Source organism: Aquarana catesbeiana, linkage group LG07, assembly GCF_042186555.1.
Source record: "Aquarana catesbeiana isolate 2022-GZ linkage group LG07, ASM4218655v1, whole genome shotgun sequence".
Lineage (NCBI taxonomy): Eukaryota > Metazoa > Chordata > Amphibia > Anura > Ranidae > Aquarana > Aquarana catesbeiana.
This window is the reverse complement of record NC_133330.1, coordinates 302,410,666-302,435,626: the sequence shown is the minus strand read 5'-3', so window position 1 is coordinate 302,435,626 and position 24,961 is coordinate 302,410,666. Positions and strand designations below refer to the sequence as shown.

The 24,961-nt window shown below is 43.3% G+C and overlaps 1 protein-coding gene across 1 annotated transcript in view; it reads right to left on the bottom strand.

Annotated features, from left to right (window-relative positions):
* Positions 1-3,596: 3,596 nt before the first annotated feature.
* The window catches only part of LOC141103701 (cytochrome P450 4B1-like), a 56,325-nt gene continuing 34,960 nt past the window's right edge, over positions 3,597-24,961 (bottom strand). Inside the window, exons 4-12 of the mRNA XM_073593593.1 lie at positions 23,211-23,338; positions 22,350-22,474; positions 22,075-22,226; positions 18,692-18,798; positions 16,091-16,281; positions 14,259-14,392; positions 11,061-11,125; positions 8,101-8,183; positions 3,597-3,857 (exon numbers count right to left, since the gene is read on the bottom strand). Of these exons, the coding sequence (XP_073449694.1) occupies positions 3,680-3,857; positions 8,101-8,183; positions 11,061-11,125; positions 14,259-14,392; positions 16,091-16,281; positions 18,692-18,798; positions 22,075-22,226; positions 22,350-22,474; positions 23,211-23,338 (1,163 nt within the window). The 3' untranslated portion in view covers positions 3,597-3,679. The remainder of the gene's footprint in view (positions 3,858-8,100; positions 8,184-11,060; positions 11,126-14,258; positions 14,393-16,090; positions 16,282-18,691; positions 18,799-22,074; positions 22,227-22,349; positions 22,475-23,210; positions 23,339-24,961) is intronic.

Genomic DNA, 24,961 nt, shown 5'->3' with positions numbered 1-24,961 from the left:
GTATTATGTCTGCAATCTCTGATCATCTCCTGTACTATGTCTGCAGTCTCTGATCATCTCCTGTACTGTGTCTGCAGTCTCTGATCATCTCCTGTATTATGTCTGCAATCTCTGATCATCTCCTGTACTATGTCTGCAGTCTCTGATCATCTCCTGTACTATGTCTGCAGTCTCTGATCATCTCCTGTATTATGTCTGCAATCTCTGATCATCTCCTGTACTATGTCTGCAGTCTCTGATCATCTCCTGTACTATGTCTGCAGTCTCTGATCATCTCCTGTATCATGTCTGCAGTCTCTGACCATCTCTTGTATCATGTCTGCAGTCTCTGATCATCTCCTGTATCATGTCTACAGTCTCTGATCATCTCCTGTATCATGTCTGCAGTCTCTGATCATCTCCTGTATCATGTCTGCAGTCTCTGACCATCTCCTGTACTATGTCTGCAGTCTCTGATCATCTCCTGTATCATGTCTGCAGTCTCTGACCATCTCCTGTATTATGTCTGCAATCTCTGATCATCTCCTGTACTATGTCTGCAGTCTCTGATCATCTCCTGTATTATGTCTGCAGTCTCTGATCATCTCCTGTACTATGTCTGCAGTCTCTGATTATCTCCTGTACTATGTCTGCAGTCTCTGATCATCTCCTGTATTATGTCTGCAATCTCTGATCATCTCCTGTACAATATCTGCAGTCTCTGATCATCTCCTGTATCATGTCTGCAGTCTCTGACCATCTCCTGTATCATGTCTGCAGTCTCTGACCATCTCCTGTACTATGTCTGCAGTCTCTGATCATCTCCTGTATCATGTCTGCAGTCTCTGACCATTATCATGTCTGCAGTCTCTGACCATCTCCTGTATCATGTCTGCAGACTCTGATCATCTCCTGTATCATGTCTGCAGTCTCTGATCATCTCCTGTATCATGTCTGCAGTCTCTGACCATCTCTTGTATCATGTCTGCAGTCTCTGATCATCTCCTGTATCATGTCTGCAGTCTCTGACCATCTCTTGTATCATGTCTGCAGTCTCTGATCATCTCCTGTATCATGTCTGCAGTCTCTGACCATCTCCTGTATTATGTCTGCAATCTCTGATCATCTCCTGTACTATGTCTGCAGTCTCTGATCATCTCCTGTACTGTGTCTGCAGTCTCTGATCATCTCCTGTATTATGTCTGCAATCTCTGATCATCTCCTGTACTATGTCTGCAGTCTCTGATCATCTCCTGTACTATGTCTGCAGTCTCTGATCATCTCCTGTATTATGTCTGCAATCTCTGATCATCTCCTGTACTATGTCTGCAGTCTCTGATCATCTCCTGTACAATATCTGCAGTCTCTGATCATCTCCTGTATCATGTCTGCAGTCTCTGACCATCTCTTGTATCATGTCTGCAGTCTCTGATCATCTCCTGTATCATGTCTGCAGTCTCTGATCATCTCCTGTATCATGTCTGCAGTCTCTGACCATCTCCTGTACTATGTCTGCAATCTCTGATCATCTCCTGTATCATGTCTGCAGTCTCTGACCATCTCTTGTATCATGTCTGCAGTCTCTGATCATCTCCTGTATCATGTCTGCAGTCCCTGATCATCTCCTGTATCATGTCTGCAGTCTCTGATCATCTCTGTACTATGTCTGCAGTCTCTGACCATCTCCTGTACTATGTCTGCAGTCTCTGATCATCTCCTGTATCATGTCTGCAGTCTCTGACCATCTCTTGTATCATGTCTGCAGTCTCTGATCATCTCCTGTATTATGTCTGCAGTCTCTGATCATCTCCTGTACTATGTCTGCAGTCTCTGACCATCTCCTGTACTATGTCTGCAGTCTCTGACCATCTCCTGTACTATGTCTGCAGTCTCTGATCATCTCCTGTACTATATCTGCAGTCTCTGATCATCTCCTATACTATGTCTGGGGGTTCTTTCTAACAGACTCTCTAACAGAAGCCCTCTTTGTGTGCATCAGAGAGACTCCCCTCCAGGTCTCATTAGTGTACGCTCTTCCTGTATTTTTTTTTTATTGTTAAAAGATCATGGGAGGATCCTAGGGTAACAAAGAGTTATTAGGAGAGCATCTCTGTGTTTGAGTCATTGCCATAGAAACATTTGTAAAGGGGAGGAGTTGGTAAGATGACCACGCCCATGTGGGGGCGCCAGAAATATTTCTGCACCCAGGCGCCGGTGACCCTAGGATCGGCCCTGGCTAAGTTTATGTATTTAGTAGATAAGACACAGGATACATCTATTTCCAAAAAGGCCTTAATAATTATTCTCCCATAAAAGATACAATTTGAATTAGAAATATAAGTTCATTGATTTAAAAATGTTTTCAAATGTAATTCACTTCAATTCTATCTGTCGGCATTTTACACATATTTCATTTATTCGATAAGACCCCTTTCACACTAAGGCGTTTTAGCGCTAAAAATAGTGCTATGAAAACGCTCATAAAACGCTCCCCATGCATCTCAATGGACCCTTTCACACTGAGGCGTTGCGCTGGTGGGTCGTTGAGGAAAAGTCCTGCGAGCAGCATTATTGGAGCAGCTTTTGGGCATTGAAAAAAGTGCTTCAAAAATGCCCCTCTCCATTGAAATGAATTGAAAGCGCTGTAAAAACGCCTGAATAGTGCCTATAATCCACCCCGAGCTGTAGAAAAGTCACCTGATCTCACAAAAAGGTAAACATGCAAGCAGAAAAGAGAGCATCTATATGTAGGGAGGTGGGCTTGTTCTTTGGCGCCCATGCTTCAATAACGCTTGAAAAACGCCATTAAAACGCCAGCAGCGTTGCGCTAATTTTACCGCTAGCGCCCCAAAAACGCTGTAAAAACGCAGTAAAAACGCTAAGGCGTTTTACGGCGTTTTTGAAGCACCTCAGCGTGAAAGGGCTCTTAGACCCCTTTCACACCGAGGGCATTTTGCAGGCGCCATAGCGTTAAAAATAGCGCCTGCAATCCGCCGTCAAACAGCTGCTCCATTGTCTCCAGTGTGAAAGCCCGAGGGCCTTCACACTGGAGCGGTGCGCTGGCAGGACGTCAGGAAATGTCCTGCCAGCAGCTTCTTTGGTGCGGTGAAGGAGCGGTGTGTTTACCGCTCCTCTACCGCTGCTCTCCTAGGATACAGCCAGCAAAACACAGCTATTGTATGTTGTGTAGACTTGTCTTCCCACTGTCTGGGTTCATTCAAGGCCGGATGTATGAATAAAACTCACAGGCCAGGACCAGGGCATGCTCAGGGTGACACCAGGCCACCTACTGCGATATGTGGTTAATATCACGTGTTGCCTCCCTATCCCCAGAGATCCAGTCTATGCACTGACCCCTCTGAACTTTGTCCCCTTAGGGAATGAGAGTCCAGCATCCAGGAACTGAGTGTAAATCTGTACAGAAATAAAAACCTAAAGGAGGTTTTAATCCTCCCCCAGAAAATCCAAGTACAGGTTTTGGCTGGAGTTCGGTTGCTGCTAAGAATTCTGTCATTGTAAAAGTTTTACTTCATAGCAATATGACTAACAAGCGACTCTCACACACATTTATCACTCAGATTTGTTTTGTCATATTAGCAAAAATAATACAAAAATAATAATTGATATATTTGTATATTACACATAAAGCACGGTAAGTGCAGCAACATCACACAAATGATATTCTTCTGTTTTCTGTGTCCTATTTTTTCTGTGCTATTTTCTTCAGATATACGTGGACGCCATTTACAGATCGTAGAACGAGCTGAGGAATTTTCTTTGGCACTTTCTCAGGGTCTGGGCTCAGTTCAAATTTCTGTAACGTCAACGCGAGGGCGACTTTCATCTCATTCATAGCAAAGTTCTGTCCGATGCAGTTTCTGGAGAGTACAGGGAAATAGTTATTGCCAATGATCATCTGTAAATCTAACCCAGTAGATAACACTTATGCCCCGTACACACGGTCGGATTTTCCGACGGAAAATGTGTGATAGGACCTTGTTGTCGGAAATTCCGACCGTGTGTAGGCTCCATCACACATTTTCCAACCCACAAAGTTTGAGAGCAGGATATAAAATTTTCCGACAACAAAATCCGTTGTCGGAAATTCCGATCGTGTGTACACAAATCCAACGGACAAAGTGCCACGCATGCTCAGAATAAATAAAGGGATGAAAGCTATTGGCCACTGCCCCGTTTATAGTCCCGACGTACATGTTTTACGTCACCACGTTCAGAATGATCGGATTTTCCGACAACTTTGTGTGACCGTGTGTATGCAAGACAAGTTTGAACCAACATCCGTTGGAAAAAATCCTAGGATTTTGTTGTCGGAATGTCCGAACAAAGTCCGACCGTGTGTACAGGGCAATACAGTACATACAGTAGATGCCATTTTGTCTTTTTTTTTAAATATACGTTTTTATTGATTTTCAAAAAAACAGACAACAAACAAATGAAAAAGAATGAATAATTTTAGCAATTAAAGAAACTATATACATACAAAACAAAACACACACACACAAAAAACCCCCACATACATACATACTAACCCAGTAGATAACACATACAGTACATACAGTAGATGCCATTTTGTCATGTTAGCTAATATTTTGCACGAACGCAGCCCATGGGTACCCCTAAGGTACGCCGGACCTTCAGAACGCATGCCTGCCTCCAGGGTGAATATCTCCTAAATGGTGCACGTTGAGGAGATATTTATTTTACCTACAGGTAAGCCTTATTATAGGCTTACCTGTAGGTAAAAATAACCAAGTGGGCTTTACTACCGCTTTAATACTAGAAAATAAGTGGCAACATGTTTCGAAGCCGTCATCTATTTTAAGCGAGGAAGTGGATGCAAATGGGAGCTGTATTTATACTTTATGTGCTATGCAGCGTGGTACTACAAGGCTCACCTCGCATAGTAGCTGAATAACCCATAGAGTATAAGCACAGTTTCCATTTGAATCCACTTCCTGGTTTGAAAAAGAGGCGTTGCCTTCGAAACATGTTGCCACCCCTGACATCACTTCTTTTTTCATAATTTCTTGTCCTTGCCTGTGCTCCATCAATCCACATGTTCAGCTTCCTGACCTGAGTCTGCCTGGTCACCCCAGCTACCACGTTCCACTCCTTGCAGCTCCATTTTGGGATGCCTCCTCCCAACTGCAGATGCACCAATGACTATAATACCTGAGATCATCCACACACTGAGTTGCCAATTATTGTGTTCTTTGTCTTCCACCCCACCTTGCTGCACTTAGATTGGCGCCCCCTTGCTGTCTCTCTTAGCTATTGCAAGTTCTATACAGACCATATCCACAGTTTCCTTGGTGTCCTCCCCAGCTGGGAATCCTTTTGACAACCATGATAAGCGTAATTCATCTTAGTGTATGTGATTTGCAAAAAGTCTTCCTTTAATAAATGTTTACACACCCACTACACTTATGCCCTGTACACACGGTCGGACATTGATCGGACATTCCGACAACAAAATCCATGGATTTTTTCAGACGGATGTTGGCTCGAACTTGTCTTGCATACACACGGTCACACAAAGTTGTCGGAAAATCCGATCGTTCTGAACGCGGTGACGTAAAACACGTAGGTCGGGACTATAAACGGGGCAGTAGCCAACAGCTTTCGTTTCTTAATTTATTCTGAGCATGCTTGGCACTTTGTGCATCGGATTTGTGTACACACGATCGGAATTTCCGACAACGGATTTTGTTGTCGGAAAATTTTATAGCAAGCTCTCAAACTTTGTGTGTCGGAAATTCCTATGGAAAATGTGTGATGGAGCCTACACACGGTCGGAATTTCCGACAACAAGGTCCTATCACACATTTTCCATCAGAAAATCCGACCGAGTGTACAGGGCATTAGTCTGCGCAGTTTGATCTTTTTGTCTGTTTGCCGCTTAGAGATCTCTTCAGTCTTTTAGCAGTGCTGCTTTAAATGTGCTGTATTGGATTCTTCAGCAGTTCCTAAAGCCAAAAGGATTTATCCTGCAGTTTTTGATCACACTGTACTTTCCATCAACGTAGTTTGTTCCAGCCCCGGCTGCACCCATCGCACCATATTGACAATATTTATCTTTGTTCAGACTGTATGCACTTTATCGTGATCTATATCTTTTGTACTCTATTTTTTGCCATTATCCCATACAATCTTCAGTAAACTTTTAGTCTTTAAAATGCCATATTCTCAAATTATCCATCTAAGTAAATTCTAGAGAACAATGAGAAAGTTAAAAAATGCAGTTATAAAAAGGTACGAAAATTATTATTCAGGTTCCATGTCCCTTTACAGCCAATTTTCAGCAATATATGCATGGTTACTTGAGATGGCAGTCAGCAAAATATTACTAAAAAAAGCAGACCAGGCAATCCTAAGTAAAAGATCTGGGGGAGCATACGCTGCGTGCCAGGGTCTGGCGACACCTCTTCTACCCTAACCACCATTTTGGATCTGGTAATATTCACCACAATACTGCCTACAGTAGGAAAATTAAAGTGCCACTAAACCCAGGTCATAAAAAACTCTCAAGAAATGTGTATTACATGCTGTTTATACTCAGTCACTATGAGATTCATTTCTGTATTCTGCAAATAAACCTGGTTGATCCTGCTGCTCTCTATCTCCCCTTTCTGTTCATATTCCTAATTCAGCTAGGGATTTTTCAGCTGTGGTGGCAACTCTGCACATGCTCAGTTTTCAGTGAGTTTCTATGCTGAGCATTTCCTCCTGATCACATCTGAGCAGCCCATGTGACTATAGAGTCACACATGTGGGCGTATACACAGGGGTAAATGACAGCCCACTCCCTTCCTCCTCCTCCTCCATGCCCACTAACCAGATAGTACATGTAGATTAACGGAGGCTTCACTTCCCTCTCATTCTAAAACACAGCTTGCGACTGGCATAAATCTGTCCACATCATGTTATTTCCAAAGAATAATAGAGATTTGATCTCAAATATATATTTGTATGACAATTTTAAAAAGTTTATTAATTGATTCATTATTTATTTTTACTCTGTATTCCAAAGGCTGTTTTTTATTTTTATTATGAACATGTGGCCAGCAGCAGAAGACTAGAAGCTCCTCCAGCATATGTTTCCCTGCAGACAGCCTGAGATAGATCTGGGTCATGTGACAGCTATATATCATTTAGAAGTTTTTTTTTATTAAAATAATTACAGTGCCATCATCCATATACAGAAATAGAAGGGACAATGTACATTAAAGTGTGTGTTTAGTATCACTTTAAGGCTTCAAGTATAAATCACTGCATGATACTGGTAGATAAAAATATACCGTTTCTAAATAGTAAATCATCCTCATATATGTGACTTGATGTTTCAGTAAGGCTACTTTCACACTGGGCGATTTTCAGGCGCTTTAGCGCTAGAAATAGTCTCTGAAAAGCACCTCCCATTCATTGCAGTGTGTCTTTTCACACTTGGGCGGTGAGCTTGTGGGACGATACGAAAAGTCCTGCAAGCAGCATCTTTGGGGCGGTTTGGGAGCGCTGTATTTAGCGCTCCCAAAACGCCCTGCCCATTGCAATGAGTGGACAGCGCTTCCAAAGCGCCTTAAAAGCCATTTGAAAGCGCCGCAAAACTGGACTTTTTAAAAATTTGGGGGGTAAAAAGCTCCCCGCTAGCGGCTGAAAAGAGCCGCTAAAACAGCACTAAAGCAGCAGGGCATCCCAGTGTGAAAGGGGTCTTAAACTTATTGGAACACAAAATAATAAATTGTTGATCTTGTTCATTCCAATATCTCTTGGCAAATAATAATAAAACATTTATATTTTTCTATTTAGAAATGTTTTTACACAACTTTCACCCAAGATTCACCCATCTATTCGAACTCAGTTGGATAAACGCGGTAATCCTGGGTAAAATTTCCATGAATCCTATGAAAACATTTATAAGCCGACCCTCTGGTGTGTGAGATGATGGAAAATTGGTCATCAGTAATATGCTGTAATGAGCTCATTGTTTCTTAAAGGGCCATTTACTCTAAAATAGAATAGGACATAAAGAAGCCATGTATAAATCTTGATGGAAACATATGTAAAAGCCCCCGCACTGTAAAATCAGGCTAAAACATATACCTTGATCCTGCTGAGAAAGGTACAAAGGAGTATGCATGTCGGCCGGTGGAATTCTCTGGTGAAAATCTCAAGGGATCAAAAACCTGAAAACAAAGAATTAATAACAATGTGTGTATCAATTTGAATGATCTCTAAAAAATCTAAAATACCAATATGACAAAAAAAACAAAACACAAAGTTTAACACCTTCCCGCTCAGCCTATAGCAAAATGACAACCGGGTGGGGGCTCCAATGTTCTGATTGGACATCATAGGACATCCATCAGAACAAGTCTCTGTGCGGGCCCCTGTGGGCACGCAGCACGGCGATCGGTGGTTCCGTGTGTCACCCAGATACACCGCATCTCTGATCACGGTAAAGAGCCAATGACGACGTAGGTGCTTTACCACATGATCAGCTGTGTCCAATTGTGTCCCTTGCTGCCCGGGTCCATCATTTTAGGATGAGAGCGGGGAAGGGGCCGGTAAATACAACATTTAGCAGCTCCTTCCTTTTCTGAATGAACACAATGAGTGATTGGTACCAATCAATCACTATGCTTCAGTTATGTATGAACACAGTGAACTGTGTTTACTATGCTTCAGTTTGTGAATGAACAGGAAGCTGCTCAGCACAGAGCACTTCCCATCCATTCACTGCCCAGTGCAAAATGAGGCTACAGAGAAAGGGACTGGGGAATCTCTGTTCTCAGTCCCTTTCTCTGTCTCAAAACTGAGTGTGAGCTTTGGGGTGCACATCCTAACGCAAGAGACTGTGCACACCTTTGACATACTTGCCAACTGTCCCGAATTTTCCGGGACATTCCCGGGATTTAGACCCTTTTCCCGATTTTATTGTGTCCCGGGAAATACGTTTTTTCCTGACTTGTCGCCGCCGCCCGCCGCTAGAGATCTGTGGCCGGTGGAGACAATGTTTCTGCCGACATTTTTAAGAAGACCAAAAGAAGAACACGGGTGGCTACAATAGAAATTAAGCTGCGGCACCGCCCACCCCCGCCCCGCTCCCGGTCCGTCTCTGACCTTTTATTAAAAGGGGCGGGGGTGGGCGGTGCCGCAGCTTAATTTCTATTGTAGCCACGTGGCTGGCTCCGCCTCTATTTTGTTCCCCCTCGGGGAACGGGGAAACCATAATGGCGGCGGAGACACCGCTATACCTGATGTAAGGGGGCTCCAATGGGGGGACAACTAATGTAAGGGGGGCTCCAATGGGGGGAAGCCTGATGTGAGGGGGGCTCCAATAGGGGGACGCCTGATTAAGGGGGGCTCCAATGAGGGAACATCTGATGTAAGGAGGGACTCCGCTGGGGACGCCTGATGTAAAGAGGGACTCCGCTGGGGACGCCTGATGTAAGGAGGGACTCTGCTGGGGACACCTGATGTAAGGAGGGACTCCGCTGGGGACACCTGATGTAAGGAGGGACTCCGCTGGGGATGCCTGATGTAAGGAGGGACTCCGCTGGGGACACCTGATGTAAGGAGGGACTCCGCTGGGGACGCCTAATGTAAGAAAGGATTACACTGGGGATGCCTGATGTAAGGAGGGACTACGCTGGGGACGCCTGATGTAAGGAGGGACTCTGCTGGGGAAATCTGATGTAAGGTGGGGCTCCGCTGGGGATGCCTGATGTAAGGAGGGACTCCGCTGGGGACACCTGATGTAAGGAGGGACTCCGCTTGGGACGCCTGATGTAAGGAGGTACTCCGCTGGGGACACCTGATGTAAGGAGGGACTCCGCTGGAATGCCTGATGTAAGGAGGGACTCTGCTGGGGGCACCTTATGTAAGGACAGACTCTGCTGGGGGTACCTAATGCAAGGACTGACTCTGCTGGGGGCACCTGATGTAAGGACGGACTCTGCTGGGGGCACCTGATGTATGGATGGACTCTGCTGGGGGGCACCTGATGGCATCTGGTGGCAGGCGACGTGGCAGGTGACACGCTCAGGGGTCCCACTGATTATGCATTATGGTGAGTTGAATTATTTCATTTTATATTACAATGTAATAATAGAAATAATGTGCTTCAATCATCCTGACACCATAACAACCATGGTGCCAGGATGATTGAAGCACTAACACCAGGTGTTTGGAGTATCTTTATCTGCTGATTTGTTAAACTCTGAATACACACTTCTATTGTGGTATAGGATCTGGGCCTGCTGTTCCTCCATCCCTCTTTCCTTCCTTCTCTCTCCTTCCCTCTCTCTTTCTTTCTTTCCTTCCTTCTCTTTCCTTCCCTCCTTTTTTCTGTCTCTCTCTCTCTCCCTCTTTCCCCCTTTCTTTCTCCCTCCATCCCTCATTCATCTCATACTAACCACACCTCTTTGAGCCACGCCCATTTAAGCCACACCCGCTATTCCACATAAACCACACCCGTTTTTCGCTGTTATTTTTTGCTATGCTACGCCTACAAATGCATGCCCCACCCCCTAATTATAATAAGACTCTGCCTACAGCCAAAAAAGTGTCCCTATAATTTTTTTTACAATGTTGGCAACTATGCTTTGAGCACTAGTTAGGAAAATGTTAACAGCATTATGCAGAAAAAAAATTGTGTCATTATCACCAATAAAGTGTATGTATAGCCCAAACCTTTATTTGTTTTGGATGAAGCGTGAAAAAAATTAAAACCCTGTCAAGTTTTCATTGCTCTCTGTGTTCCCAGTGGAGAAGATTCGCATACTGTTTTTGCTGGTGACCATTGCCACCACAATAGAAAAATGATAGGAAAACCAAAATTATTTAGCGGTCACCAGAACAGGAGGTGAGTGTAAGGCCTCATGTATACAGGACGTTTTTTGGCCTCTCCTGGACGTCTTTGCTCCAGGAAAGAGAAATGCAGCTGAAAAAACATGCTTAAAGCCGATATCACTGGATAAAATAATAAAAAAAAGGGCAAGAATGATCAATTATTTGTTATTATTATACACACACCAATGTTAAAAGTAGACCAACCTTACCTCTGGATCATTCCAGACACTTGGGCATCTGTTTATGGTATATATACTCAATAGAACATTGGAATCTGTCAGATAAGAAAAAAGTCCAACGTTGTAATTTGCAGATGGGTAAATTGGTATGATTAAATGTTTATTTTTCATGCATTTAAAGTGACTCTGTCACAGGGTTAAAAGTGAAATAATTTAAAAGTGTAAAAAAAATGCTATATTCTTACCATTCCAATGACCTGCAGCATTGCTGGAATGCATTGAGTTTCGGTTGCTTTGCTGATCCCTGGCCGCTGCAGGTATTCTACACTTTCAGCTGTGTGAATACCAATTCCTTTATTGGTTGAACTAGATGGACGACCAGTGTCTTTTTTCAACCTAACTAACTATGTGAAAATTTTTATTAACAGAAATAGCATTACTCACATTAAAGTTGCCTGTGTCCAACTTAGGATGCAGGAGGAAGATGTAATGCAAACACTAGGACCCCATAGTGGAAGCACTGATGTTCAGCAATATGTGTAAAATCAGAATAACCGCACTCATATTCATGTATAAATCATTAATTAAACATCACTCCTGTGAACAAACAAATGCATATAATTAACTTCAAAATTATAAAAAGTGAATGTGTATTATACAGTCCATAGTGGATCCAATATAAGTCCTAAATGTGAATAACATCCGTAGTGGTATACTGCACTAAAAACTCCAATGATACCAACTGAGAGTGAAGAGGGAGAGGAAAGAGGGCTCTCATAGTGTAGTAATCATTTATTTTAAAAAACAAATATATCCTTACATCCGCACTTACATCCGAGTAGAACAACAATCAGCATGTATAATATAGGAAACATATACTATAGGAAACGCTGTTTTGAGCTCCACCTGCCTTCCAGCTCACCGGAAGTGACGTATCCCAAGAACACAAGATAAGTCACTTCCGGTCAGCTGGAAAGCAGGTGGAGCGCAAACCGACAGTTCCTATATTATACATGCTGATTGTTGTTTTTCTCGGATGTAAGTGCAATATATTTTTTGAAAAAAATAACGATTACTACACTATGAGAGCCCTCTTTCCTCTCCATCTTGACTCTCATGTGGTATCAATAAAGTTTTAGTACAGTTTCATCTATTAATGAATGGATGTCAGCAGTGACCTGGATTCTATTTGGTGACCTTACCTGTGACTCCTTGGGATTGTTCCCTTATGCGCATCTTGACTACCTTTAAGAGGGGTCAATTGAGTCTGGTGAGTGTTTATTGTGTCTGCATGCTGGTGGAGAGAAGACACCTCTATACTCACTACGAACGTTATTCACATTTGGGACTTATTTTGGATTTACTATGGACTGTATAATACACATTCACTTTTTATAATTTTGAAGTTAATTATATGCATTTGTTTGTTCACAGTGATGATGTTTAAATAATGATTTATACAATAATAAGAGAGTGGTTATTCTGATTTTACACATATTGCAGGTGTTAACACACTTTACAATGTGCAGCTCCTTACCACAATAGACTGATATTGATATATTTTATAATCAAAAGCACTTCCATTTGCGTGTGTTAGGAACCTTTATTCTGGTTTTTTCTTTTTCAAACTGATGTTCAGCAAGCCGCAGTTAAAATGGCGCCAGACCCACCTATTTTCCATTATGCCTTTTTATTAAGTTTTAGTATTGTTATTCTGTGCCCTGATCTTTTTTCCTTTGTTTACTTTTGCCTCCTTGTAATCCAGCTAGTCCTTTTAGTCCGCCTTTTAAATCTCGCTAAGCCCCAATCACATTGCGCTCCCCTCCCACTTCTGTATGCTGTGCTTACATATAGCCCGGCATCTCGTTCTTTCAGGCAGGCTTGACAAAGGGGGCTGTGTTCTTGAAACACATTGCTGTCCATTCCATCCCCTGTGACATTGTGCTCTGTCTGTGAGGTGTACGGAACACACCTGTAGACCCCATCAGCTGTTATTTTTCAGCAAGTGGGCACCACTGTAACCAAGGCCTACCAAACATCAGTGCTTCCAGAAGCCCCTGGTTGTTGCATTACGTCTTCTTCCTGCAACCTAAGTCAGACATAGATAATTATAATGTGAGTGATATTATGTGTGATGATATTTCTGTTATAAAAAACTCTTTACAGTTTTTAACTCACTCCTGCGCCCTTGCCGTTTTATCTTTTTACATCATCTGATTGGATTGTTCCCAGGATCTGCTACTGAGGAGCTGCAGGATTTTCCTTTGCTCTTAACACCCATCTAGAAACTGTTCATCATGGATGCTTATATAATTTTATGGCATAAGTGGGGTTTTGGAGCACTGAGTGATTATGTGTGCAGGATCTCTTATACATATACTTTATACAGGAAGTCCCAGAAATACGAACACAATAGGGACTGTAGGTTTGTTCGTAAGTCGAAGTTGTTCGTAAGTCGCAACACTGCATTTGTAAGTGTAACTTCCGGTTGGAACACTGCATTCGTAAGTGTAACGTCCGCCTGTGCATGGATGTGGGTTGTTCCAGGCACTTGTTATGTTATCTGGGGCTCTTCTGGCTATGCAGTACATGTAGTACTGCAGTATGGGATGTGTCTGGAGGTATCCAGGACCAGCGTGGAGCACAAGTGGCCGACATTTGAGGCCGTTCGTAAGTAGGAGCTGTTCGTAACTCGGCGACCGCCTGTAATTGGCAGTTTTTTGGTTAAGATTGCAGAGTGGATTATTGGGTCCCACTTACAAGTTTGCAAGATATATACATATTTGAGCTGTCTTGTGAATGAATTGCAAATATTATAAGAGATGGCATACATTCTTGCCATTTTTGGTTCTCATTACTCTCTTCAGGCAAACTTAAAACAATATGGCTCGGACTAAGATGTAGGCAGGTGCAGGTTTCTCTTCCAGCTTGTAGATGGCACTGTGCCATTATTACAGTCATAATAGCAAATTACAATAAAACAATTTGGTATGTTCACTAGCATGGTAAAGATATAATTGTGTGGTAACCATATTCTTGGAGTGCACCATGGGTAAACAGTTTGTACATGTCCCGAGACTCTATATATTCAGAGAAATATGGCGATAGTAATATTATGACTGCCATTTTAGAAAAAGTAAACTTTCAAAAATAAAAAAACAACAGTAATTGGGCTTTAAAGACACAGAACACACAATGTCAGTATAAAATGCATTTGTGATAACTGACCTTTAGGCAGACTCCGGCCATCAGGGAAGGTGACGGACGAGGTAAGTTGACGGGCCACACCTGGCACTGGTGGATACAAGCGCATGCTCTCCTTAATACACATGGTGGTGTACGGCATCTTACCCATATCCTCCCTGATAACACACAAAAGTGAAATATGCTAAATATTTAAAGCCTAACTTTGAGAATTTTTAAAAGTAGTCCCTAACTATCAAGGTTTAACCCCCCCCCCCCCCCCTCTGGCTGCAATACTCAATTCTTGCTCCTATCTCCTGCAGTAGTCCTATTGTGTGGCTAGATGTCCTCAGTCTTTTAGGTTCTCCCACTATGGGGGCATCACCAGTTCCCTGCATTCATATTGAATGATGCAGAGCACAGTGTTGATGACTATGCATCACTGACAACTGTTCTTCACCGGAGAACATTTAAAAGGTAAGAGAATTCTACATGTCTCATGATAGGACTGAAGATTTTGGTAAACTAACCATAAAGAAAACTGGCTTGCACTACAGTGGGATGGAAACATGTTACAGGGGGCGTGGCCACAGTGGCGTAGCGCAAGGGGTGCAGAGGGGGCCGTGGCCCCGGGCGCAACATTTAGGGGGGCAAAATTCTGCGCCAGTGTGTGTCACTACTGGCTGCCTCCTCCTGATTTTAATTTCCTGTGTCGCCGCGCTGTAGCCACCATGTTCAGTCTCCAATGCCCTATGATCGGGCATATGGGGTCATGTGCGGCAGCGGGGCTCCAGCAGCAACCATGATCAACCCCTGCAAAGTCCCACATATTCCTGTCAATCCTGGCTGTGAAGTCCACCTAATACAGCTTCCTGTGATAGAGTGGCAACAATGTTGCACAGCTTCTGAATTCAGAGAGTTGTCACTCTTATGTAGGCTATGTCTGCTTGTACTACAGTGGAAGGGAAACATGTTACAGAGGGCGTAGGCACAGTGGCGTAGCTTGGGGGGGTGCGGAGGGGCCGCGGCCCCGGGCGCAACACTTAGGGGTGCGAAATTCTGCACCAGTGTGTTCCGCCTTCGCACATGACCCCATTCGCCCAATCACAGGGTGCTGAAAACTGAACATGGCATCCAGAGTGCGGGGACACAAGAAATTGAAATTAGGAGGAGGCAGCCAGTAGTGACACACACTGGCGCAGACTTTCGCCCCCCTAATTGTTGCCACGGCCCCCTTCCGCACCCCCCCACGATACGCCACTGTGACCACGCCCCCTGTAACATGTTTCCATCCCACTGTAGTACAAGCAGACACAACCTACATGAGAGTGACAACTCTGCTCTGAATTCAGGAGCTGTGCAACATTGTTTCCACTCTATTACAGGAAGCTGTATTAGGTGGGCTTCACAGCCAGGATTGACAGGAATATGTGGGACTTTGCAGGGGGAATCAAGAGAAAAATGCAAATGCAGATGCACTTATAATTAAGTGCTACAGTATATATTATGTGTTATTAGGAGGTAACTTTAAGAATAATACTGACACTGTAGAATAACAAACAATACCTTTTTTCTGGTCTCATTCTAACATGAGTAAGGCAGGGTGCAGTTTTAACCCCTACTTCCCACTCAGTAATACAGCCTCAGTCCAACCAAAACTGATATTAGTGTTGAGTTTGGGCAATAGTGGGTTTAACCACCAACTAGCTCCTTAGATCTGGAATTCAGGAAAGCTGGGAGACATTGGAAATTTTAACTATCAAGCATCCACACTGAACTGCTATTTATGCTTTGATTAGATTTGGTCATTATTAGTGCACAGAAAGCTGTTTGGTAGCTCATCATATTAAAAGGACATTGAGATAAAATGTTCTCACCATTCCAAGGTGTTCCGACCTCCCAGAAGCTCTGTGATCTCCTCCCGGCATTTGTCCTGGTGTTCAGGGTATATAGCCATACAGTATAATGTCCAAGAGATTCCGCTGGCCGTTGTATCATGTCCCTCGAACATGAATGTGTCCACCTCTGCACGCAAGTCCTCATCCGACAGACCCTGACCATTTTCATCCTGATGGTTTCAGAAATCGATATATTAGCAACCTTTAAGCTTATAATAATAAAAAAAACAAAAGCTCTGCACTGATCTACCCAGGCTCCACAAAGAATTGGGGCTTCTTCTATTTTTCTGCCCTCAAAGGTTAACTTTAAATTTTGAATTCAGAGGAAATTCTTAGCATAAATTGTGAATGAAGTTACCTATGCATGCATATAAAGTGAGGTAAATTATTTTTTGATCCCCTGCAGATTTTTTAAAATTTACCCACTTACAAAGAAATGAAGGGTCTATAATTTTTATCATAGATGTATTTATAATAGAGCTAAGTCTAATTCTAAATATCCAAAATAATAGTGGATGGTAAGCATGATTGCCATAATATGAGGACCAGTATATCCCAACATTTGAAGAATACATACTGTATATGCATATGAGCAGCTTATATTTCTTAATTTATCAATATTGTAAATGTAAAAGTTCCCAAAACTGAACACTAATTAAGAATTTTGGTATTTATGTTAACTTTGATTTGCAACTTATTGCTAATGGTTATTTTTAGCTGTCATCATAGGGTACAGAAAACAATAAAAATACAGTTAGTAGTTTGGTGTTCTAGTATTTCTGAGAAGGAAGGCAAATGTGGGTTTGATAGTGCCCCCTTGGGCACTCATCTCTTTCTTAAAAGCCTTTTTTTTTTTTTACATCCAGCTTCAATACAGTATAGTGGAAAAGTGGTTCTAAAGCATAAACTTTTTTTTTACCATAATGCATTCCCTGCGTTAAGGTAAAAAAATGTTTAGGTTTTAGTATCACCCCCCTCTATACTTACCTGAGCGATCACTTGATCTAGCACTGTGCCCCCTTGAAGCTGCTCTCGGGCTTTGCTGAGGCAGCGGGAGCCGTTGCCTCCTGTTGCTGTCAGTCAGATCCAGTGATGAGGGACAGGAGGGCTAAGCTGCAATGTCTGTGTCATAGCAGCGTGGTTTGTGATTGAGCCAGCAAGTGTGCCACAACAGGAAGTGGCTTCCTATGGTGGCACATCAAGAAGAGGAGGAGCCAGGAGTGCTGGCGGGGGACCCCAGAAAAGGAGGATTTGGGCTGCTTTGTGCAATTCTATATATATATATTGTATGTATATATATATATATATTATACATATACACACACACACATATACCACCCCTCAAAATTTCCACTTGCCTCCTCGCATTTGGTGAGTGGAAAAATAAGGAGGGCGAGTATGGACAGGGCTGTGCTGTCACGGGAATGTATAGCCAGTGCCCCCTGGCTGTGCACAGGCTCACAGCATGGCCATTTCAATAGAAATCATACAGCCACCTGGGACCACCCCTCTCCACCTCCCTCCTGCCGCCCATCCCCGCACAGGGTTGCAGCATGGGCATTTTAATAGGAATTGGACAGCCGCCTAGGACTGCCCCTCTCCACTTCCCTCCTGCCACACATCTAAGGAGTGGGGCGGTGCATGTCTCACGGCAGTCCTAAGTGGGCGGGCTCAAACCCTCTTGGCCCACCCTTAGTGTGCACGGATGCCTGACCCCCATGGCTGCAAGAAGATTGCTAGCTATGATAGCGTGCTGTGATTCAAAGCAGTACATGTGCTAGAGGCATTGGTATGATGGGGGATTGAACAAGATGTGTGCTGGGAAGAAGGGAGAGATTGATAGCATATGTACTGGATTGGGGAGGGGGGGTAATTGGAGGCATAAGTATGATGGATTGGGGGGAATATTGAAAGCATAGATGCGCTGGATTTGGGGGGGGGGATTGGATACATAGGTGTGCTGGAGAGGGGAAGTTGGAAAACAAGGTGTGCTGGGGGGTCATTTAAAAGCACAGGTGTGCTGGGGGGCATTGGAGGCAGAGATATGGTGGGAAAAGGAATTAGAGGTAGAGGTGTGCTAGGCGGAGGGGGAATTGGGGACATAGGTGCACTTGAGAGGGTGTGTTTAAGGGCGGGGCAGAGTAGGATTTGGGTGGGGCAACTGGTGGCGAGTAACTCTTTTAAATCTTCTCCTTAACTCTTTTAATAACACTTGTAACAACACTTTTGAGCTTATTACTGTTATATATCTTCAATACAGTATATCCAGAGACGTTGACCCCAGAACAAGAATGCAGATCAGCAAAGTCAGATACCCTCCTCTGCATGCTTGTTTTTAGTGACGCAAAGGATTGAAGCAAGAGGGTCAGCAATATAGCCAAGAAACTGGTATTTGCAGATTGACAACATGCTTCTAATGTTTCTCTTAGGAAAAGCTATCTCTGAAAGACATTGATTTTGTTGATCTGTTAAAATTGTACATATGTATCCATGGATGTTGTTGAAATCTTTTCTGTATGAGCTATTCAATGAGAATAATGTCTTCTATAACAAATGGTCCTTTCAGCTTGGATTTGGTACCTTGGCATAGAGAAGAATGTCAAGAAAGTCCAGGTGTCTCTTCTGCTTGATCTTCTCCAGCTCAGTATCCTGTTTAAGAGAATCTTTCCGCTGCTTGATCACATTATCTGTATTGGAAAAAAAACATGTTACAGACATTGATGTCATAACACATATGATGTCATAACATATGTCATACCATATAAAATGTCATACCATATAAAAAGTTATTACAAAAAAAAATAATGTTTTATTACTAGTGCAGGGACAAGCGCACCCCCCAAGATGTATGAGCATTATATGTCAGCAAAAATCCCCCCCCCCCCAAAAATATAAAAATTTGGGACTAATCTACCTGCTTACTCCTAAGCATAAATTCCCCTCCTCCCAGGACAAATCCACCCCCTGCTGAAATCCCCCCTCCCAGCACAAATCTTTGCCTCCCCCCATCCCCCTTCTTAGCTCAAATCCTCTCTTCCTGCAAATCAAAGCCCCAAAAAAATCACTCCTCCTAGAACACGTCCTCTACCCTTCAAATTTCCCCTCTCGGTACACATCCTCTTCCCCCACTGAAAATCCCTTCCCAGCACACATTCTCCACCTTTTAGCACAAAGCCCACCCTCCCTTCCCCAAATTTCCCCTTATAGCACAAATACCTCCCAATTGTCCCTACTAGCACAAATTCCCCGCCCAAAAAAAAAAAAAAAAAAAAAAAAAAAAATTATCTCTCCTAGCACAAATCCCCCCCCTCCAAATGTCCCCTCCTAGCACAAATACCTCCCAATTATCCCTACTAACACAAATTCCCCCAAAATCACGACTCCTAGCACCCCCCCCCATTTCCCCAACTATAACAATTCATACCCCCTGCCACCCCCCCATACAAATCCTCTTCCCCCAATCTCTTCATGCCCCCCCCCCCACCTCTCATGATACCACAGTGCCCATGGCAGCTGCCCCTCCTGCCCACCCCTTGTCCCGGCCCTGGTTAATACTGTCAACTCTGAACTTACATAGTGGACTTACACTGTGTAAGTCCAGACTCCCCACTTACCCCTATGTACTGCTGAAAGAGGAAGAAAGATTTCTAATACGATCTGCACTTTCCAAAGAGTATAGAAAAGGAGAAGACAGCAGATATACATTTAAAACATATGTAGGAGGATTTTTTTCATCTCTGTGTATCATCCGAGGCTGTTCACTTCACTGGGTATATGTGAGAGTTTACATCCTGTTTAAGGCACCATTTTATATAAAGTAAATATGCATGACATAGCTATCATCAATTAAAGCTGAGCTCCAGGGATAAAATGAAAAATGTATCTGTGCAGTGCATATAGGAACCCTATGAAATAAGTTTCAAGTCTCAGGGAACCCGTGCTGAATCTACGATAATTTATTGGGGATTTGGGGGGAAAATGCATTTTACATTGGTGGCCAGGAAAAAGAATGCAACCCTTTAGAGAAGTAGTCAGGGAAGTGTGGTCAGAGTAGGGGTCAGAATGCCACACATCTGCAGACCCCTAAAATATTGGTGTCATGCCACTGGCTCTGCCAGGAGGCATTGCTCCTGGAATTCTGCAGGAATCATTATTGAGAGGTCAATAAACCACAGCTCACGGAACCCTTGCAATATCTAGATATTCTAATATTCCACAGAAATGTGGTTGAGGATGGCTGGCCTAGAGGATGATAATAAAATGTTGATCCTCAAACTACAGTACAGAGATCAAGAATTCTGCATACTTATTCCAGGCCAGTGGTTAATAAAATACTGAAGTCAAGGGCAGCCAGACAAAAAACATTTTCCAAAGCAGGTCAGTTATGTCTTTCCTTGAATTTTTGGACAGTGTCTTGTAGCATTCATAAGTTTACAGTTATCTGCAGGGCTGTAGATACTTTTTCCTCCTGCGAATGGCTCTAAGACCCCTTTCACACTGGGGTGTTTTTCAGGTGTTTTTCAGGCACTTTAGCGTTAAAAAAAGCGCCTGTAAAGCGCCTGAAAGAAGCCTCATCTGCAATCCAAATATGAAAGCCTGAGCCCTTTCACACTGCCAGCGCCCAAAAAACGCTGGTAAAGCGCCGCTTAAGACCCCCTTCACACTGGGGCATTTTTCAGGCATTTTTCGGGCGCTGGCAGTGTGAAAGGGCTTGAGCCATTGGCGCACCCAGCCCGGTGGCAAAAACACGAAAGCGCTGCAAAGAAGATGCTTGCAGGACTTTTTTTGTCGTCCTAGCACTCGGGTTTTCACATTGGGATTGCAGATGAGGCTTCTTTCAGGTGCTTTTTTTAACGCTAAAGCGCCTGAAAAACGCCCCAGTGTGAAATGGGTCTTAGATGTAGGTAGCTGGATGGTTAGTTGTTGGTGGGTTTGTAACCACTCTGAGGCATGGGATGCCTAAAGAGGTCTGATATAGTTTGGTAGGGTGGGATACCTTTGCAATGAATGATTCAAAACACATGGGCATTGGGGACAATCTGAAAATGAGCCAGTGTTGATATACAAGGCAATGATATGCTAACACTGGTGATGACAGGATTATGGCGCACCAGGAAGCTCCTGTATTTTGTGAATGAGGTTAATCCTAGGTGAACACACAAGCCTTCTGGACAGTCAGTATGCAAGCGTGGGTTAGTGCCCATTTATGGGAAAATAGCTCCCTGGGAGTGTAAGGTGGGTTGGGCTATCTCTTTATCCTGTACGTGTTAGGGCGGGGTAGGCAAGGCAAAGGTTCATGGCAAATGCCAAACATATGCAAGCCATAGACTACACAACGTGTGTTGGAAGGTAGTGCTCAAGGGGAGGGAAGGAAGAAGAGCCCATGTCAGGAAAAAACCTTACAAAGGAGGAATGGTGGAGGAGCTGGATGGCACCCCATGTTGCACTGAACATATAATCTTAAGTGATGTGGAGAAATAGGCTATGCATGACCCGGCCTGAAGAATACTTTGTACCCTGTTCATGTTCACTAAAGCATCTAGAAAAACTGGCTTTGTGGACAAATGTTCTTGTGAAAAAGTGTCAAGACGTAGTGTGGAACCAGGCCTCAGGCCAAAAGTAAGTGAATAGCCAAAATTGCGGAGGTGGCTCTTATCAAAGTATGTAGTACCCCATGTCATTCCTATTTCAGGAGAATGAAGGAAGGGGTCCTATGCCAGCATGGTCTTTGCTGGCAACCAACCAGGGGCCTGCTGACAAGTAGTTCTTCTGTAATCAGTCTCTGATCTACTACATGTACGAGTGGGAGCCAACAGGAACTAGGGTTATTTTTCATGGACTGCTAAGAAACAAACTTTTAGAAAATGGAAATGCTTCTTTATTTTTAATTATGGCTGTCAATCATGCCAGGCGGAGGAGGTTTTGACCCCCCTTATATCCCCTTTATCTATGCCCCTGCTTACCTGTGTGTTCATGTGCTGTTCTTAGAGCTCTCCGGAATCGGTATCCGGAGGGGCTCAGGTTGAAGATGAGATCATTATGGTATTGGAAAGCTCGTGTTCGATGTTCCACCAAATAGGAGAGATCATAAACAGCCTTGATGTATTCACTATCACTGTAAGGGAACAAAACGTGAGACCGGTCTATGCCATGCAGTAATCTCCTTAGGTCACCGGGTGCCTTGATAGCAAGAAGCCAAAAATTCAAAATATTTTAGTACCGCTCAGAAGTTACTGACCTGTCATTCTGGCAGTTGCTTTGGTAACTGAAGGCACATTTCATGATGGTGTCCAATGTCATGAGGCTGACATGATGGAACAGCTCTATAGACTTCTTATCTGAAGCCAGATGCTCCAATTTGTCCTAATGAAGATCAAACAAGAAAGATCATATTAATCTCATCATTTATTGAAACATAACTAAAGGCAAAATGTTTTTTTTTTTTATTCTGAGAAGAGTGGAGAAGGATTAGAACACCTGTCAGGTTTTTATTGCTGTCTTTACCGCCATTGTGGAGAATCGCCTTCTCCATTTGGCTTGCGTACTGTTATCACAGAGAGTAGAAGTGAAAGAAAAACCCCAGTTTTGCACTGTCAACAGAACAGGAATAGAGAGGAAGTCTTCCAATGGGGACACTAGTTCTAGAGATCCTGCTGGAGGGATTTTCTCTCATTCCTGTTTTGGCTATGGGCAGAAGATGAAGGGAAATCTCCACAATGGGACACAGATGGTAACAAAAACTGACAGGGATTATAACCATTCCATACTCTATCCAAGATAGTAAAAAAAAGGTTTGTCGTTGGTTCTACTTTAAAGAACAAATTCATTTTTTTTATGTTTTCTTGAATAGAGTAGGATGGAAAAGCCAATACACCTGCCTGGTTCTTATTACTATAGGTGACCACACTGATGAGATTTTATCTCGCTTCCTGTCCTTCAGATTCCGGGAAACAGGAGGAGGTGCCTTTGTCACCAGAACAGGCAGGTACAGACAACAAAAAAAACATTTTAAGGACTATCCCTTCTTCACTCTACTATTCTGCTCACTTGCTCATGATCTAAAAAGTCAGTCTGTAGCTCAACATTGATTGCTGCTTACCAACATCACATTAGCGCAGTCTGACATAAGTCTCACATATGGCTTCAGAACATCATAATGGAAACCCGGGGTAAGCAGCTTGCGGTGCTGGGACCACTTTGGACCAGATAATACCAATAACCCTTTCCCTGTATAACAAAAACACAATAGAACGATCAAAACAAAAGATGCATAAAAACCAGAGTTACATGTACATGGTCCATGGATACAAATACGAAATTTTAGACTTGACTGAGTTGAATATTCCACTAGTTCCTTAACATGTATGTTACCCCAGCAATTCATATTCTTCATATGTGTCTGTTGTACCATATACAGTGGGGACGGAAAGTATTCAGACCCCCTTAAATTTTTCACTCTTTGTTATATTGCAGCCATTTGCTAAAATCATTTAAGTTCATTTTTTTCCTCATTAATGTACACACAGCACCCCATATTGACAGAAAAACACAGAATTGTTGACATTTTTGCAGATTTCTTAAAAAAGAAAAACTGAAATATCACATGGTCCTAAGTATTCAGACCCTTTGCTCAGTATTTAGTAGAAGCACCCTTTTGATCTAATACAGCCATGGGTCATTTTGGGAAAGATGCAACAAGTTTTTCACACCTGGTTTTGGGGATCCTCTGCCATTCCTCCTTGCAGATCCTCTCCAGTTCTGTCAGGTTGGATGGTAAACGTTGGACAGCCATTTTTTAGGTCTCTCCAGAGATGCTCAATTGGGTTTAAGTCAGGGCTCTGGCTGGGCCATTCAAGAACAGTCAGAGAGTTGTTGTGAAGCCACTCCTTCGTTATTTTAGCTGTGTGCTTAGGGTCATTGTCTTGTTGGAAGGTAAACCTTCGGCCCAGTCTGAGGTCCTGAGCACTCTGGAGAAGGTTTTCGTCCAGAATATCCCTGTACTTGGCCGCATTCATCTTTCCCTCGATTGCAACCAGTCATCCTGTCCCTGCAGCTGAAAAACACCCCAACAGCATGATGCTGCCACCACAATGCTTCACTGTTGGGACTGTATTGGACAGGTGATGAGCAGTGCCTGGTTTTCTCCACACATACCGCTTAGAATTAAGGCCAAAAAGTTCTATCTTGGTCTCATTAGACCAGAGAATCTTATTTCTCACCATCTTGGAGTCCTTCAGGTGTTTTTTAGAAAACTCCATGCGGGCTTTCATGTGTCTTACACTGAGGAGAGGCTTCCGTCGGGCCACTCTGCCATAAAGCCCCGACTGGTGGAGGGCTGCAGTGATGGTTGACTTTCTACAACTTTCTCCCATCTCCCGACTGCATCTCTGGAGCTCAGCCACAGTGATCTTTGGGTTCTTCTTTACCTCTCTCACCAAGGCTCTTCTCCCCCGATAGCTCAGTTTGGCCGGACGGCCAGCTCTAGGAAGGGTTCTGGTCGTCCCAAACGTCTTCCATTTAAGCATTATGGAGGCCACTATGCTCTTAGGAACCTTAAGTGCAGCAGATATTTTTTTGCAACCTTGGCCAGATCTGTGCCTTGCCACAATTCTGTCTCTGAGCTCTTCAGGCAGTTCCTTTTGACCTAATGATTCTCATTTGCTCTGACATGCATTGTGAGCTGTAAGGTCTTATATAGACAGGTGTGTGGCTTTCCTAATCAAGTCCAATCAGCATAATCAAACACAGCTGGACTTAAATGAAGGTGTAGAACCATCTCAAGGATGATCAGAAGAAATGGAAAGCACCTGAGTTAAATATATGAGTGTCACAGCAAAGGGTCTGAATACT